The sequence below is a fragment of the Arachis duranensis genome, chromosome 4 (genome assembly GCF_000817695.3).
Source record: "Arachis duranensis cultivar V14167 chromosome 4, aradu.V14167.gnm2.J7QH, whole genome shotgun sequence".
Taxonomy (NCBI): Eukaryota; Viridiplantae; Streptophyta; class Magnoliopsida; order Fabales; family Fabaceae; genus Arachis; species Arachis duranensis.
Genome location: NC_029775.3, coordinates 117,006,003 through 117,020,727, shown reverse-complemented (window position 1 = coordinate 117,020,727; position 14,725 = coordinate 117,006,003). Strand labels below are relative to the sequence as shown.

Sequence of the window (14,725 nt, the reverse complement as noted above, 5' to 3'; positions counted from 1 at the left end):
CAAACAAATTCATATTGCAAAGTTGTTTTAAAAGGGTTAATTTAGTAACCTAAAAAAAGGCCATAGATTCAACCCCCTTCTCTAAACCTTATACAACCTTCAATTTGATATTCAAATTGGATCATAAAAGAATAATAACTAAGTGATAATCACATGTTAATGTTATTACAGAAAATAAAGCATTATCTGCCAAACTTGACTTGTTGAGGAAGAATTTCAGAATGTTACATACTTATTACAAAATTACAGAATGATCACTCTCAAAATAAGATTAGAGTAACACACTTCTCTTACTACAAATGTTGAAACTCAACACACCATGTTGAAATTTAGCTCAGCAAGAAGAAGAAGAGACAAAGAGAGTGAAAGAATCAGAAATAGAAGATAAAACAGAATTGGCTATTTCAGTTTGAGTGTTTAATCACACGAGTCAAGATCCACCCGGCTCTTATTCATTTTTACAAAGAATAACACGATTTTTGAATAAAAAAAAACATATTTCGAGTTCCTAACATTATTATTTTAAGACAATACAAATTTTTTGTGAAGCCAAATTGGCTCATTTTTTTGGGTATTGTATATGGGGATTAAACTGTGTTTAGAGGGGAGGTAACGAAACGGCGTCGTTTTCGTGTCTGGGGACTTATATGTCCAGTTTCCAAAAGCTCACTGCCACGTGGACTCCGTAACGAACAGGTCAGCGCCACCTTTGCCAGGTCAGAGTTTTATGTCGGGTCCAACGGCTTGAATTCAACAGAAGGGTTAAAATGTCCATGTTTTACAGGGGTCAAGGACATCAATGTATTTTTCTTTTCTTGAGGACGAAAATGTCCGTAGAAAAAAGGTCAGGAACATATTTGTCCTTTATTCTAAAAAAACAGTATTTTTATTATTATCATTATTAACAGATCAAATATTTTAAACACTTAAAAATAAAAAATAAAATATTTATGAACTAGAAAGCTCAATTTGATAATAAAATAAATACATTAAAATTCAAAATTAATAAAATTTGTAGCAACACAAAATATAAGAGTTTAAGTGATTCGGCTTCTCTAAAATTATATTGTTACTTTAGCGCCATTAATCATTCTTGGATTAAGATAATAAAACTCACAAATAATAAATGTTATAAATCTAAAGGTGATTAAAATATCACTTTACTACTTTATTAGCATGCTTTTTAGGATCTTTTTCCGAATTTAAATACTCAAAAGTCTTTTATTCTATAATAATTGAGTCCAAATTCTTGAGACCCACGGTTTGACTAAACACAACTGATCCAACAAACAATCACCTGGTAATAAATCAAGAAGCTCCAATGTAGTTAAAATGCACATTGTTATATTTAAGTTTAATCATAACACAAACTAAACATCAATAGTAATCCATCCCTCTTAGCTTGTTCACACACAATGAGCAATAATCCACATTTTCTTGTTATGCCATATCCAATTCTGGGACACATGAATCCCCTTCTTCAGTTCTCCTATGTTTTAATCAAACATGGTTGCAGAATCACTTTTGTGATCTCGGAATTCATCCAAAAGAGAGTGAAGATTCCTAGTGATAATGATGTTGGATCATCAAAGATGATAGACTTTGTGACACTCCCAGATGGGTTGGACCCGGAAGATGATAGAAGTGACCAACCAAAGGTGATTTTGTTGAGGAAGACCATGCCTCCTAAGCTCCACAAACTCATACAAGACATCAACAATGGTTTGGATTGTGAGAACAAGATCAGATGTATTCTTGTTTCCAAGAACATTGGGTGGGCCTTGGAAGTTGGAAACAATTTGGGGATTAAAGGGGCATTTCTCTGGCCTGCCTCAGCAACTTCATTGGCCTCATATTATTCCATCCAAAGCCTCATTGATCAAGGAATTATAGACTCTCAAACGGGTAAGGGTTATTCATATATGAGATTCACCAATTATGGGTTTGATTTATGGATTTCGCTCATCTAAATTGCATAGTTTAAATATTATTTGGTCTACTTATTGAGTGATCTGTATAACTAAAATGTGACTACTTTTATAAAGACATTTATGATAGTACCAATGGTTAGATAATTCAGTTAGACATTTCAAATTCGTTCCACAATAATATTTTTAGTTCTTCGTATGAAAACACCTTCGTAAAAGTAACCAACTATTTAAAATTAAATAAATATTTAAATTAGTCCTCACAAAATTTTAGATAAAATATTTTGGTCACAATAAATTAAGTTTTAAGAATTAATCTGTTCAGAAAGATTGATCCTCCATCATTTTAAAAGAGACTAATTTATCTTATAATAATATTTTTATACCTAATTATCTTATAATTTATTATGAATTTATTTGTCCGATAAAAATATTAATAATTTGATTGAAAGCAACTCAAATAAAATACTTTTGAAGATTTTTAGAGAATAAAATTTTGCTAGGGACTAAAATACCCATTTTAGAATTTTTTGGGAAAATTTAACCTTTGATTACTCAACTTTTAATAAGATATTGTATCTAGTTTTTCTTAATTTTGCTTCCGGGCATTACAGGACTACCAATAAGGAAACAAGAATTTCAACTCTTACCAAATTCACCTATGATGGACACAGCAAATTTGCCATGGTGTAGCCTTGGCAAGAACTTTTTCCATCACATGGCAGAAGACACACAAACAATGAAGTTGTTGGGAAGTTGGTGGCTTTGCAACACCACTTGTGATCTTGAGCCTGGTGCACTTGAGATATCATCAAGATTCCTTCCAATTGGTCCATTAATGGAAGCTACTAATGACAGCAACAACAACAACAACAAAAGCTCTTCATTCTGGCAAGAAGACACAACCTGCTTAGAATGGTTGGATCAACAACAACCTCAATCTGTTGTCTATGTTTCATTTGGTAGCTTGGCAGTTATGGAATCCAACCAATTCAAAGAGTTAGCGCTCGCGCTCGATCTCATTAACAAGCCTTTTCTTTGGGTTGTAAGAACAGGTAGTAACAATGATAAGAATGGAAATAAATCAAATAATGCATACCCAGATGAATTTCAAGGAAGTAAAGGTAAGATTGTGGGTTGGTGTCCACAGAAGAAAGTACTAAACCACCCTGCAATTGCTTGTTTTGTAAGTCATTGCGGTTGGAATTCGACTGTTGAAGGCGTGTGTAGTGGGGTTCCTTTCTTGTGTTGGCCACATTTCAGTGATCAATTTGTTAACAAGGCTTATATTTGTGATTTTTGGAAGGTTGGATTGGGAGTAGAGAAGGATGATGATGAAAATGGATTAGTATTAAGGGGTGAGATAAAGAAAAAGGTGGAGGAATTGGTTGGGGATGAAGAGATAAGAGCAAGATCATTGAAGCTGAAGGAAGTGACACTGAATAACTTGGTGGAAGGTGGTAGGTCTTCAAAGAATCTAGACAAGTTCATCAACTGGGCTAAGGACTATTAACTAATGTGATTATTTTTGGTAACTTTAGAGTTGGAGGTTGCCTGCATTTTGAAATTTTTGATGATCTTATGATTTGGTGATAGGCAAAATGATTTCGAATAAAGAAAATGAAGTTTTGTTGAAAATCTCATTGTATTTTGATTAATGATGTCCGTGGATCTATAAATAAGTGAAATGTAATTTTATAAGGAATTTTACTATTTAAACACATCTTTTTTTTATGAGTATTGCAGCGAATCAAAAGTGTGTTTTTTATTATTATTATTATTAATAGAAGGATATAAATGTTAATTCAAGAATAAATGAAAAGATAAATGATAAGTTTTGGTTTTGATCGTCACAAGTTGTCTTGATAAGACCAGAACAATCTCCAAGAGATCTCTTAATAAGATATTATTGAATAGTGGTAACCAAAAAATTTCAGTCATAATTAGTCAAAATTTTTCATAATATAATCTATTTACATTATTTAATAATAGTTTTATTTTTTAGTCCACTCTCTTATCAATGTACTTATCATATTTTTATTAACTCTACTTATTAATGATATTAATTATAATATTATATTCCTTATTATTAGACATTCTTATAATTAATATTTAATATTCCTTTTTATAATTTAATTTTTATATTTAAGAATATAATAAATATTAATAATAATAATTAATAACGGTTATGATTTATCATTGTAATTAATTTTTGTTCTGCTCCTTCACCTAATGGAGATACAATTATATCACATAAATTCAATAATTGTAATTAATTATTATCATAAACGCTTTTTTGTTTTATTATTATTGTCATTATCCTTTTTTATTGTAATTCATTTTCTATTTTTGTTAAGTCATTTATCATTATTTAATAGAGAGATACAAAATTAAAAATCTACTTAATATGATTTTGTTTTCATTAATTCAATTAATTTCATTCAAAATTCACAATTCTAATATTATTTCAAGTACAATTAGAATAGGTCAAAAAATTTTACAAAAAATCATCTTTATCATTACAAATAGCATGACTATAATGAAACGAATAGTGAAGAAGTTGGGAAGCAACAAAAGAAAAAAGCCAAGAAGGACGTCCTGAAACTCAAGTATGTATTCTCCATTACACGTGTATGTGTTACTTCCATTATTGCGTGGACGCAAAGTTATAAATTATATTCTACTTGTATCCTTATATTTATGAATTCGACTTTAATATGGTATTTATAGTAAAAGGTGCTTAAAAAATTTGAACAATAGATGAATTCATTTAATGAAGTTATTGTCAATCAATCAATCTTCGAAAATATAAAAAACTATACTAATTTTGACGAGTATGGTAATAAATTGATTTTTATTGTGTTTTATGTGCATTTATAATTATATTGTACTAACTAAATTTATATACACAACATTCATAATTACATACAACTAACATCTAAAAATTAAATTCATGTTTATTAGATTTTACATTCATACACATATCATTTTTTAATTATTGCATAAGTAACTATAAAATTAACACAGATATTTTTAAATTTTATCATAATTGAATTTTAAAAAATGCAAATTCTTAAATTAATTTATTCAATTGATAAATTTACTCATAACATTCATAAATTCATACACATAACATCCATAATTTCATATTAATAACATCCATAATTTTATACTCATAATATTCATAATTTTATACATATAATGTCTATAATTAATAAATTTTTATAATTAATATTATCAAATTTTAAACTATATGTCTTATTGTATTTTTCAATTTATCTCATATACGTACTAATAGGTCATGATTTTAATTATTTTAATATTTTTATTTAATATTCGTATGTATGCTTATTTATTAATTTTAACATGACAAGTTAATAATTATTTTTAAAAATTTATTTTTAAATTTTTGTTTATATTTTATATTTTTTAATAATCTATATGTAAAATATAAATTATATATTAGAAGTTGTTAAAAATTTTTAATTTAACTTTCATAATTTTTGTAGAGAATTATTACATTTTAATGGATAATAATGTGATTGAGAGATGTTAGGGATTTAATTTAGAAGAAACTGAAATTGATTTTAGAAAGAATATTAATGATTCCAAACATGCAGTAAAATGATAGGTGATAAGAAAAATAAGTAATAAGGAGGTGTATATCACTTGCTTATCAAGAGAATGAGAATTTTCACATAATATTTCTATATTGTAATTATTTTTTGGCTACCTAGCATCACCCTATTGAATACTCCATTAAACATTTATTGCTTCACTATATTAAAAACAACTACTAAATAGTAAAAATTCAAGGGATAATTTGAGTAAACAGTTTAATTAAGTTCGTTTTGAAAAAATGGTTTAAACAATAAATGGCTATCTTAAAAGTAACTTATAAATAATTTATTTTGTATTTGGAGTTTTAATTCTAAAAGTGCTTATTTTATAGAAATGTGATAAAAAAAATAATAGCATTATAAAAGACGTCATTTTTTCAACTTCTCTATAAACTCCTAAATAACTTCTTAAAATTCTGCAATTTGGTTTTGAAAATTGCACAAGATATTACTACTACTTTTCATAAGTCAAAAACTAAAAAAGGTTACTTTTAAAACTTTCCAAACGGACCCTAAAACTAACATAAAAAAAATAACAAAAAAACATTTAAAATATCTACTACTCTATACGAATTTAATAATAATAATAACATTTTTTTAATTTTGTACCCCATGTTCATATATTTCTTTTGTAATAGACAAGGTTTAGGTGGGCTTGATATGAGTTTGTAAAGATCATCTAAGTTAGTTATTAGTTGGTTATTTGGTAGTTAGAGTTAGTTACTCTGTTTTGTATTTGACTGACTCTGAATCTTGAGCAGATCGTTGAGCCTTGTATAGCATATTAGCATTATATAAGAGTGCTCTTACAAATAAATTGGTAGATTATTTATGAGACAGCCTTTATTTTCAAATGAACCACTTTCTCTGCCTCTCAGTTGTAGATATAGACTGGTTTTCTCTAAGCTTAGAGGATGATTGTTAGTACTCCTTAAAGTAATGCCAATATTTCTTAGTTAAGTTAGAGGGACAAACTCCAAACTAAATCAAATTCAATATTAATTCATTAATTTCTTTTTTCAATACAATGATAATAATCTCTTATTTATAATCCTAATTAGCTAAATAATTCATATGAACCTAATAGCAATCTTTATTCTAGCTTAGTTCCTTACCAGCCTGCCGTTGATTAATAGTGTATCGATCCTGTTATTTCGCCGTCTTGCTGACGCTAAGTTGTGGAAGTATCTTGTATTTTTGTCCATCTCTTTTGCTTGCCGAGATCGGGACATCTGTTTCCAATGAACTTCTTTCCTTACATACCACCTCTCACAGCAGGTAACCAGCGCCTTTCTTCTAGCCTCCATCGTTCCATCATACACCCCATTGCTTACCAAGTCGTCAATCTTCTTAATTTCTTCGTCAAACCTCGTAATCTTTTTGTCCATATCCCCAAAATTAATCTTATGCCAATTCTCTAGCGGGATCATCAACGCCTTCAATTTGTCTGTGAACTGCATCTCCCCCAATCCCCCAATACAGTCTTAACAAAATTAAAATTTTTTACATTAACAATGTGAACTCAAAATGGATGTCTTCTTAAAATATGTTTAGTTTTTGTCATCTATAAGTCTATAACAACTCCATTTAACAACTCAACAACGTATTAGAGACTTTAGACAAAAACAATACAAATCAAAATTGTGAAGTATTGCTCACTCTATGACCATCCATGAATATTCAGTCATGTTAGCTTTATTTTACGAGTTACGTTAAGCAAGTATATATGCTTTCTTGTTTTTGTAAAGAAAAGAATGATGAAAAATAGAATTATTGACAATATATGAGCTTAAAACTTATGGCTCAGTTTTTTCAATATTGGACGGGTGGATGAGTTGTGCAGAGATATGGCATATGGTGGTGTTAGACAATGGTGTGGGGCAGCTTTTTCTGATCCATGGCAGGGGGGAGTCGGACCGAGCGATTGGCTTGCGCGGGAGAAAATGTTGAAATTGTAGGTGGGAATCGTAGGGTCCGATTCCTTAAGGTTCCAATGTTAAGTTTATTTATTTTGTGTATGAAAGTGGAATCGCAGGGTACGTTTGGAGGTTTTTTTTTTTATTATTCATGGATTCGTTGGGTCCGTTTGCTGGGAGAGTTGAAAATTTTTTTTTTTTCATGGAGTCGTTGGGTCCGTTTTGTGGGGAAATTTTTTTTTTTATGGAGTCGCTGGGTCCGTTTTGCTGAAAAAAAACTATTAAATTTTTTTAATAGGATTCGGCGGGTCCGATTTGAATATATATATGAGTGTGTGTTTTGGAAACTCGGATGCACTCCTCATATCTGATTCCTCTTTGTTGTTCCGCGTCTTCTTCCCTTCTTCCTCCCCCTGTTTCTCTTCTACTTCTCATTGTGTCTCTGTTATTTCATTTGAACTCCAAGAGTAAATGAGAGTTCACTAGATATTTATGTATGAGAGTATGAAAAATAGTTGATAGAGTTACAGTTAGAGTATATTATTTTGGTCAGATTCTATTACAAACACCTGAAGGAGTGAGATTTAGTTGTGAGAAGCCGTTAGATATTGTTATTCCGTTCACAATCTCATTTGAGGAGCTAAAAGGTGTGATTTGTGAGAAGATAGGTTTTCAGATATCCAAAAAAATATCATGTATGGTATATAGATATCCCATACCGGTATTTGGTGGTTTCGTGCAGTATCAAACCAAGTATGTAACCGACGAAGCGAGTATGCAGGAGATGTTTTCAATGTATTTTGAAAGTCGCGGTCAGATATCGGTGATAGAGTTGTACGTCGAATTCGAACAATCTGAAGTGGACCGAGATATTGAAGAGGAAGAATATGATAGTGACAGTGAGGAAGAGTTTGAAAGCAATTACGAAGCTGTTGCTCCAGAAGGAGAAGAAGATCAAGGTGACGGGGTGGTGGCTCCAAATGTGGGAGACGTTGCAAATGCACTTGCAAACGAAGATCCCTTTGAGGAGCCGTCCTTCATGCGGGTTCTGGACTTGGAAGCCATGCATGCGCCGGAGTTTCCGGAATATATGAGTGCCGGTACGTATTAACATATAAATATAGAAAGTAGTAGACTTTGGGAAATAATCTATGTTGATAGATGTAAATAAGAATATAAGTCACGTGAAAATTAATTTGTGTGCATTCGTCCAAAGTTTTTTATGTGTTTATGTTTGTAGGATGTTAAAAGTGGGATGACAACATGATAGATAGGAATAATATTTATATTGATGGGGATATAGGGAGCATTGACGTAGTCTTTCAGTTATTAAATGTATTTGCCTTAAATTATTTTGATTTGGCTGTCGTTGTGGTAGAAATTCCTATGGTCGCAGATGGTGAATTTGCAATCGGAATGGAATTCAGTTCTAGGGAAGCTGTTATGATGGCGGTGAAAGATTATACCATCCGAAGAGGCGTAGACTACCGTGTGTATGAGTCGGAGCCGTTGACCTTCTATGCGAAGTGTACACAGTATGGATCAGGGTGTGATTGGCTTATCAGGGTTAGCATGATCAGAAGAAAGTACTGTTGGGTTATAAAGATGATCATTTATAGCTGGGTTACCCTCATCATCCATTACTTGTTCACCTTCATCGTTCTCTTGAACCACAACATTTGACAATTTCAAATGGTTGCCATACCGTGCACGATACCAGTCCATGTAAACATCCAACGGATGCTGTGAAGGTTCCAGATACTCACGCAGAATGTTATTATACCTGTTTGTCCAGCGCATAATCCAACATGAATGGGACGGGGCTGTGGCCCAGTCAAGATTCTTAGGACCAGCAAGTGTTTCTCCATGTGCCCTTCCCAGATTTGTTTCCTCAGATGGAACTCCCTGAACCAAACCAAATTGTCTTCTAATTCTATCCGTTGCATGCCACTCAATAGTTTCGAATGAAATCAACGGAACCGTAGCGCTCCAGACTACTGCGTGCAGGAAGATGTCTTCTGGGATTATGCCCGGATCAATGCGATCCACACCATAAGCAACCCACACGAACTGCACACAGCATAAGACATACGTCATTACAAGCCAAATAACAGTCAACCTCAGTTGGAGACAAATACTTTCTAATAAAAACACACCTGCCCTTCCTGAACCTCATCTAACGCCTTCCTAAAGTGGGTGAGACTAAGATATCTATACCGATTGTCACCACGCTCCCAGTTACGCCACCTGAAATTATTTATGTCACTAGCACATCTTAAATAGAATTATGAACATAACAAGTAAGTTGACAATGTTACCTGTTTGCAAGCGGAAAACTGCGTGGTTCCCTAGTAGGGGGCGCAAGATAGGGTAGGCGGATCCAAAACCAAGCTAGCAGAAGTGTTAACGGACCATCGATTTCTTTACAATCAAAACGAGAGGCCCGGCATAAGGACCGGTATAGGTGCGCCAAACATGCCGATCCCCAACTAAAATTACTGATACTATGAAAATCCCGGAGCAAAGGCAGAAACTTCCAGTGCACAGATGCCCCTGACTTGTCTCCAAGTAAGATAGTACCCAATAACAACATAATGTGGCACTTGACGTACCTCTGCATACTGTTTTCGTCAGTCAGTTGTATACGTTCCTTTAGATTCCTAAGCCATGTCATTTTTATGCCGCTCCCTCTGCAGTCGGCCTTTCTCGGTGCAACCCCAAACTGATGGAAACACTCACCCTCCAATGCTTCAAAGCTGCTCAAGGTCATCCCCGTCACCGGAAGGCCGTTCGTCGGGAGGCCCAAAATAACGGCTACATCCTCCAGGGTCACTGTGCACTCACCAATCGGAAGGTGGAAGGTGTGTGTTTCCGGCCGCCACCTCTCAACTAAAGCATTTATCAATGCTTTCTGGCCTTGAACTACTCCAATCTGAGAGGCATGATAAAACCCAGTAACCCGTAAATGATCCTTTACACTTGGATGGTACCGATCAGGAGGCAGTGGGTGGTCACATGTCATCATCCGTGAACTCTGAAAAAACATAACATGTTCCTAGTCAAATCATGAATGATTACTAATTTACAACTTAAATTAATCATACTATTTCATCGATTAATCATAATTTCTAGCCCAATTACAAAAAAATAACTAACAAATTATCAAACTACAGCATGTAAACATAACTTCAAAAGATTATCATAATTCCTATAATTATAATTTCCAAAAATTAATCATAATAATTTATTAATTAATTATAACTTCTCAGCTATTTACAAACAACATATGAATAACATTGTCTAACTAACAACATACAAAATTAACGTTACTTTAGTATTCTTAGTTTATTTATAATTGAATTCTTATAATTTACCTTTCTTCCCAAATGAACTATGTATTAAGTAAATTGGCCTTGCAATTAATATTAAAAAATATCGTTATTAATGATGCAGTTCCGGATTATAAATTCTTAAATTAATAACAAAAGTAAATTAATAACAAAAGTAAATTAAGTAATTCTAAATTCTAAATTCTAAATCTATTACAAAATCAGAATTATAATTTCCAACATTGATCACAAAAGTTAATTAGTTAACTACAATATCTACTCGTATTACAAAAAGATTTCTAACATATTCTCCAACAAAAAATTATAATAAATCCTAAATATATAATTTCCAACAAAAATGTGTGGAAATAATTCCTAAACTTATAATTTATAACATGAATCATAAAAACTAACTTACTAAATTATAATTTCTAAATCTATTCGAAAAATAATATCTTACATTTCCTCCAACTAACTAACAACATCTATACATAATAACAAACAATTTACAATCATAATTTATAAGTTTAATCATCAAAATTTATTCATTAATCATTATAACCGTCTTACAAAAATTTTTTTAACATATTTTCCAATTAACTAACAATATCTAAACATAATAACAAAAAATTATCAAAATTGCTAATATTATAATTTTTAAATTAATCATCAGATTTTATTAATTAATTAAAATTTCTAATACTACTCTCAAAAAATTCTTACAAAATCTGTAACAATCAACATTTACATATCTATCTACCTAACTGCAACATTTAACCATAAAATACAAAAAAAAATTCTACAAAATTTAATTAAAATACAGAAATTTGCAAAAAATTAAAAAATTTAACTTACATAATCAGGATCAGACAAATAATTTACAATGTGAAGTTCAGGACGATCAACATCTCTAGCTTTGTGTCTTTTAGCCATTTTCACAGATTCTATTGCATGCAAAGTTTTTGAAGAAGAAGGGAGGAGGAGGATGAACTCAGAGATGAAGAAATGGGGTTTCACGTTTGAAAAGGATGTTTCGGACTGAGGGAGTGGGGGAAAGGGGGGGTATGCTGGCTGCTGGGGCACCGTTCTGGGGAGGAGCTCCTCTCCGACACGTGGAATGCTCAAGGAATCGGACCGTCCGTTTGCTCCTGTCGCTGCGTCCGATTCGTGTAGAGGAAACGCTGGGTCCGACTGCCGTGTAGGGGGAGAATCGTTGGGTCCGATTCGTGTTGGGGGGGAAACGCTGGGTCCGTTTCCTGCTTGACACTCCTTCCTGACACCACAGCCAAGTTAAACACCCTCTCACCCCATATACCCACAAAACACCAAACCCCACTCTCCAATATCAAAATTAAAAAGCGTAAAACTTATTGGTCAACTAAAGCAGTTTTTCTTATAATTTTCTTATACATCTAAATATAGGACTATTCTCTAGAAATTTTCTTTTGGAAAGTTTCTCTAAGGACATTCTTCACATACCAATTACCAAATATAGCTTTTAAAATCAAATCCAGTGCATACGTTATGACTTGAAATATGCCAAATAACTTTTTCTTAAATCAAACCTAGAGCATACGTTATTTTGACTTGACAAGATATAAATTGTCCATCAATATTGGCATTTGGCAGATTCAATGTGTGAATCCTTTATATAATAACAAATCAACAATTATTCTAAACAACATACACACACAAAACTTGTTCTTTGCAATTTTTTATTGATCCATTATCTAAGAGGCATGGGGATACCACATTTTCTAGCAATACCATACCCAATCCTAGGACATATTAGTCCCCTTTTTCAATTTTGTCAAGTTTTGGCCACAAATGGATACAAAATCACTTTCTTGACCTCAGATAACAACTTCAATAGGGTGAATAGGGCTGCAAGTGAAGGTAAATTTGTAAAATCACAAATGAGGGTGGTGTCCCTACCAGATGGGTTGGGCCCTGAAGATGATGGAAGTGATCAGCCCAAGGTTATATTGTCCATAAAAACCACAATGGTGGCTATGCTTCCAAAGTTTATAGAAGATGTGAATGCTATGGATAGTGATAACAAGATTTCTTGTGTCATTGTCACAAAGAACATGGGTTGGGCCTTGCAAGTTGCTCTCGATTTGGGCCTCAAAGGGGCTTTGTTCTGGCCTGCCTCAGCAACTTCCTTGGCCTCCTTTGATTCCATGCAGAGGCTCATTGATGAGGGAATTATAGAACCCATGTTAGTAATACCCATGTAGTGTGTGTGAGTGTGTTGTGTGAGTGTGTAATACATGGGTGTAATGCCTAGGATTGGGGGTTGTCCAATCCATTTGACCAAAAAAAAAAAAAAATGGTAAGAAATATATTTTACTTAATTATGTTAATTTAATCACTTGAAATTGAAAATGTAAAACTCATTCATAAATATTCATTTTCATATAATATGTACTGATCATGAAGAGAAAGTTTTGTGTGTTTTTAAAGCAAGAAATCTCTTAATCTAATCCATATTCTATTTAATTTATCAATATAGTCTGCCTTTATTTATATAGTTTATAACATATAGATAAAGTCAAAAGATATATTTTACTTAATAAAATTTATTATGACTCTCAGTTATTTTTTTCATGTATGACATTTATCTTTATTTAGTGTTATACTCAAAATACAATATTATAAAAATAAAATTCAAAGAAAATTCATGTATATTTTTAAATAGAAAAGAATGGAGTTAAATTTTAATAAATCCCATAAAAGTTGAGTATGATTTATTTTTTAAGAATTTATAGAAAAAGTGCCTAGAAATATCTAAATACATTTATAAATATAATTTCTAAGCAATTATATCTTCTATATATAATTAGGGTGGAAAGGTGAAGTTGACTTCATGTGAAGTTGATACCTGAGAGCCATTAGATGATTTAACTGATTTGACTAAATTTTCATCCAACGACTCTCAGGTAAGTCAACTTCACCTGATGAGTTTTCACCTATAGTTAATTATCTCTTTTGAAATTTCATCAGGACTCCCAAGCAAAGAACATGAGAAAATTAAGTTGTGCTCAAACATGCCTATGATAGATGCAAGTGCCATGCCATGGTACTGTTTGGATAACACTTTCTACTTCCATCACATGAAGCAAGAGATTCAAACCCTAAAGCTAGCAAAATGGTGGCTTTGCAACACAACCATTGATCTTGAGCCAGGACCCTTTTCCATATCACCAAATCTCATACCAATAGGTCCATTGATTGCAACTAATTACAACAAAAGTGAAGAAAAAACATGCCAAGAATGGCTGGATCAGCAACCACCAAAATCCGTTATATACATTTCATTTGGTAGCATGGTATCACCTAGTAAGGAACAATTCAAGGAACTCGCTCTTGGACTTGATTTTCTTAACATGCCTTTTCTTTGGGTTATTAACAAGAATAATAATAATAACCCATTATTATACCCGGAAAATTTTAAGGGAAACAAAGGTAAAATTGTTGGTTGGGTGATGCAAAAGAAGAAAGTTTTGAGTCACCCTTCGATAGCTTGTTTTGTTAGTCATTGTGGTTGGAATTCGACTATGGAAGGTGTGTGTTGCGGTGTCCCTTTTTTGTGTTGGCCTTTCTGTAGTGACCAAATCATTAATAAGACATATATTTGTGATGTGTGGAAAGTTGGGATTGAATTTGAGAAGGATGAAAATGGATTGGTATCAAGGGAAGAGATAAAGAAGAAGGTGGAAATGTTATTTGAAGATGAAGGAATTAAAGAGAGATCGTTGAAACTCAAGGAAATGATGATCAAGAACAAAGTTGAAGGTGATAAGAATCTCAATGAGTTCATCAATTGGGTCAAGGAATGAGAATGATATTATTACTTGATAAAAATTCAGGTGCGATCGACTTTACGTAAAGTTGATAGTTAAGAGTGGTTAGATGATTTGACTGATTTG

At 32.3% G+C, this 14,725-nt stretch overlaps 2 protein-coding genes across 3 annotated transcripts in view; both read left to right on the top strand.

The window, feature by feature from the left end:
- LOC107486650 (UDP-glycosyltransferase 83A1) overlaps positions 1 to 3,546 on the top strand; it is a 54,847-nt gene extending 51,301 nt beyond the window's left edge. The window contains exons 1-2 of one of the 2 annotated variants that reach the window (XM_016107209.3): positions 1,416 to 1,905; positions 2,543 to 3,546. In XM_016107209.3, coding sequence (XP_015962695.1) covers positions 1,416 to 1,905; positions 2,543 to 3,441 — 1,389 coding nt within the window. In that variant the 3' untranslated portion in view covers positions 3,442 to 3,546. Of the gene's footprint in view, positions 1 to 1,415; positions 1,906 to 2,542 lie in introns of those variants that run through there. The other variant, XM_052260897.1, reaches the window with a different exon arrangement.
- Positions 3,547 to 12,532: 8,986 nt separating this feature from the next.
- LOC107486378 (UDP-glycosyltransferase 83A1-like) lies at positions 12,533 to 14,635 on the top strand. The gene is made up of 2 exons (XM_016106912.3): positions 12,533 to 13,018; positions 13,772 to 14,635. Exons 1-2 carry the CDS (start codon positions 12,533 to 12,535, stop codon positions 14,633 to 14,635), a joined length of 1,350 nt encoding a protein of 449 aa, XP_015962398.1.
- Positions 14,636 to 14,725: the final 90 nt, after the last annotated feature.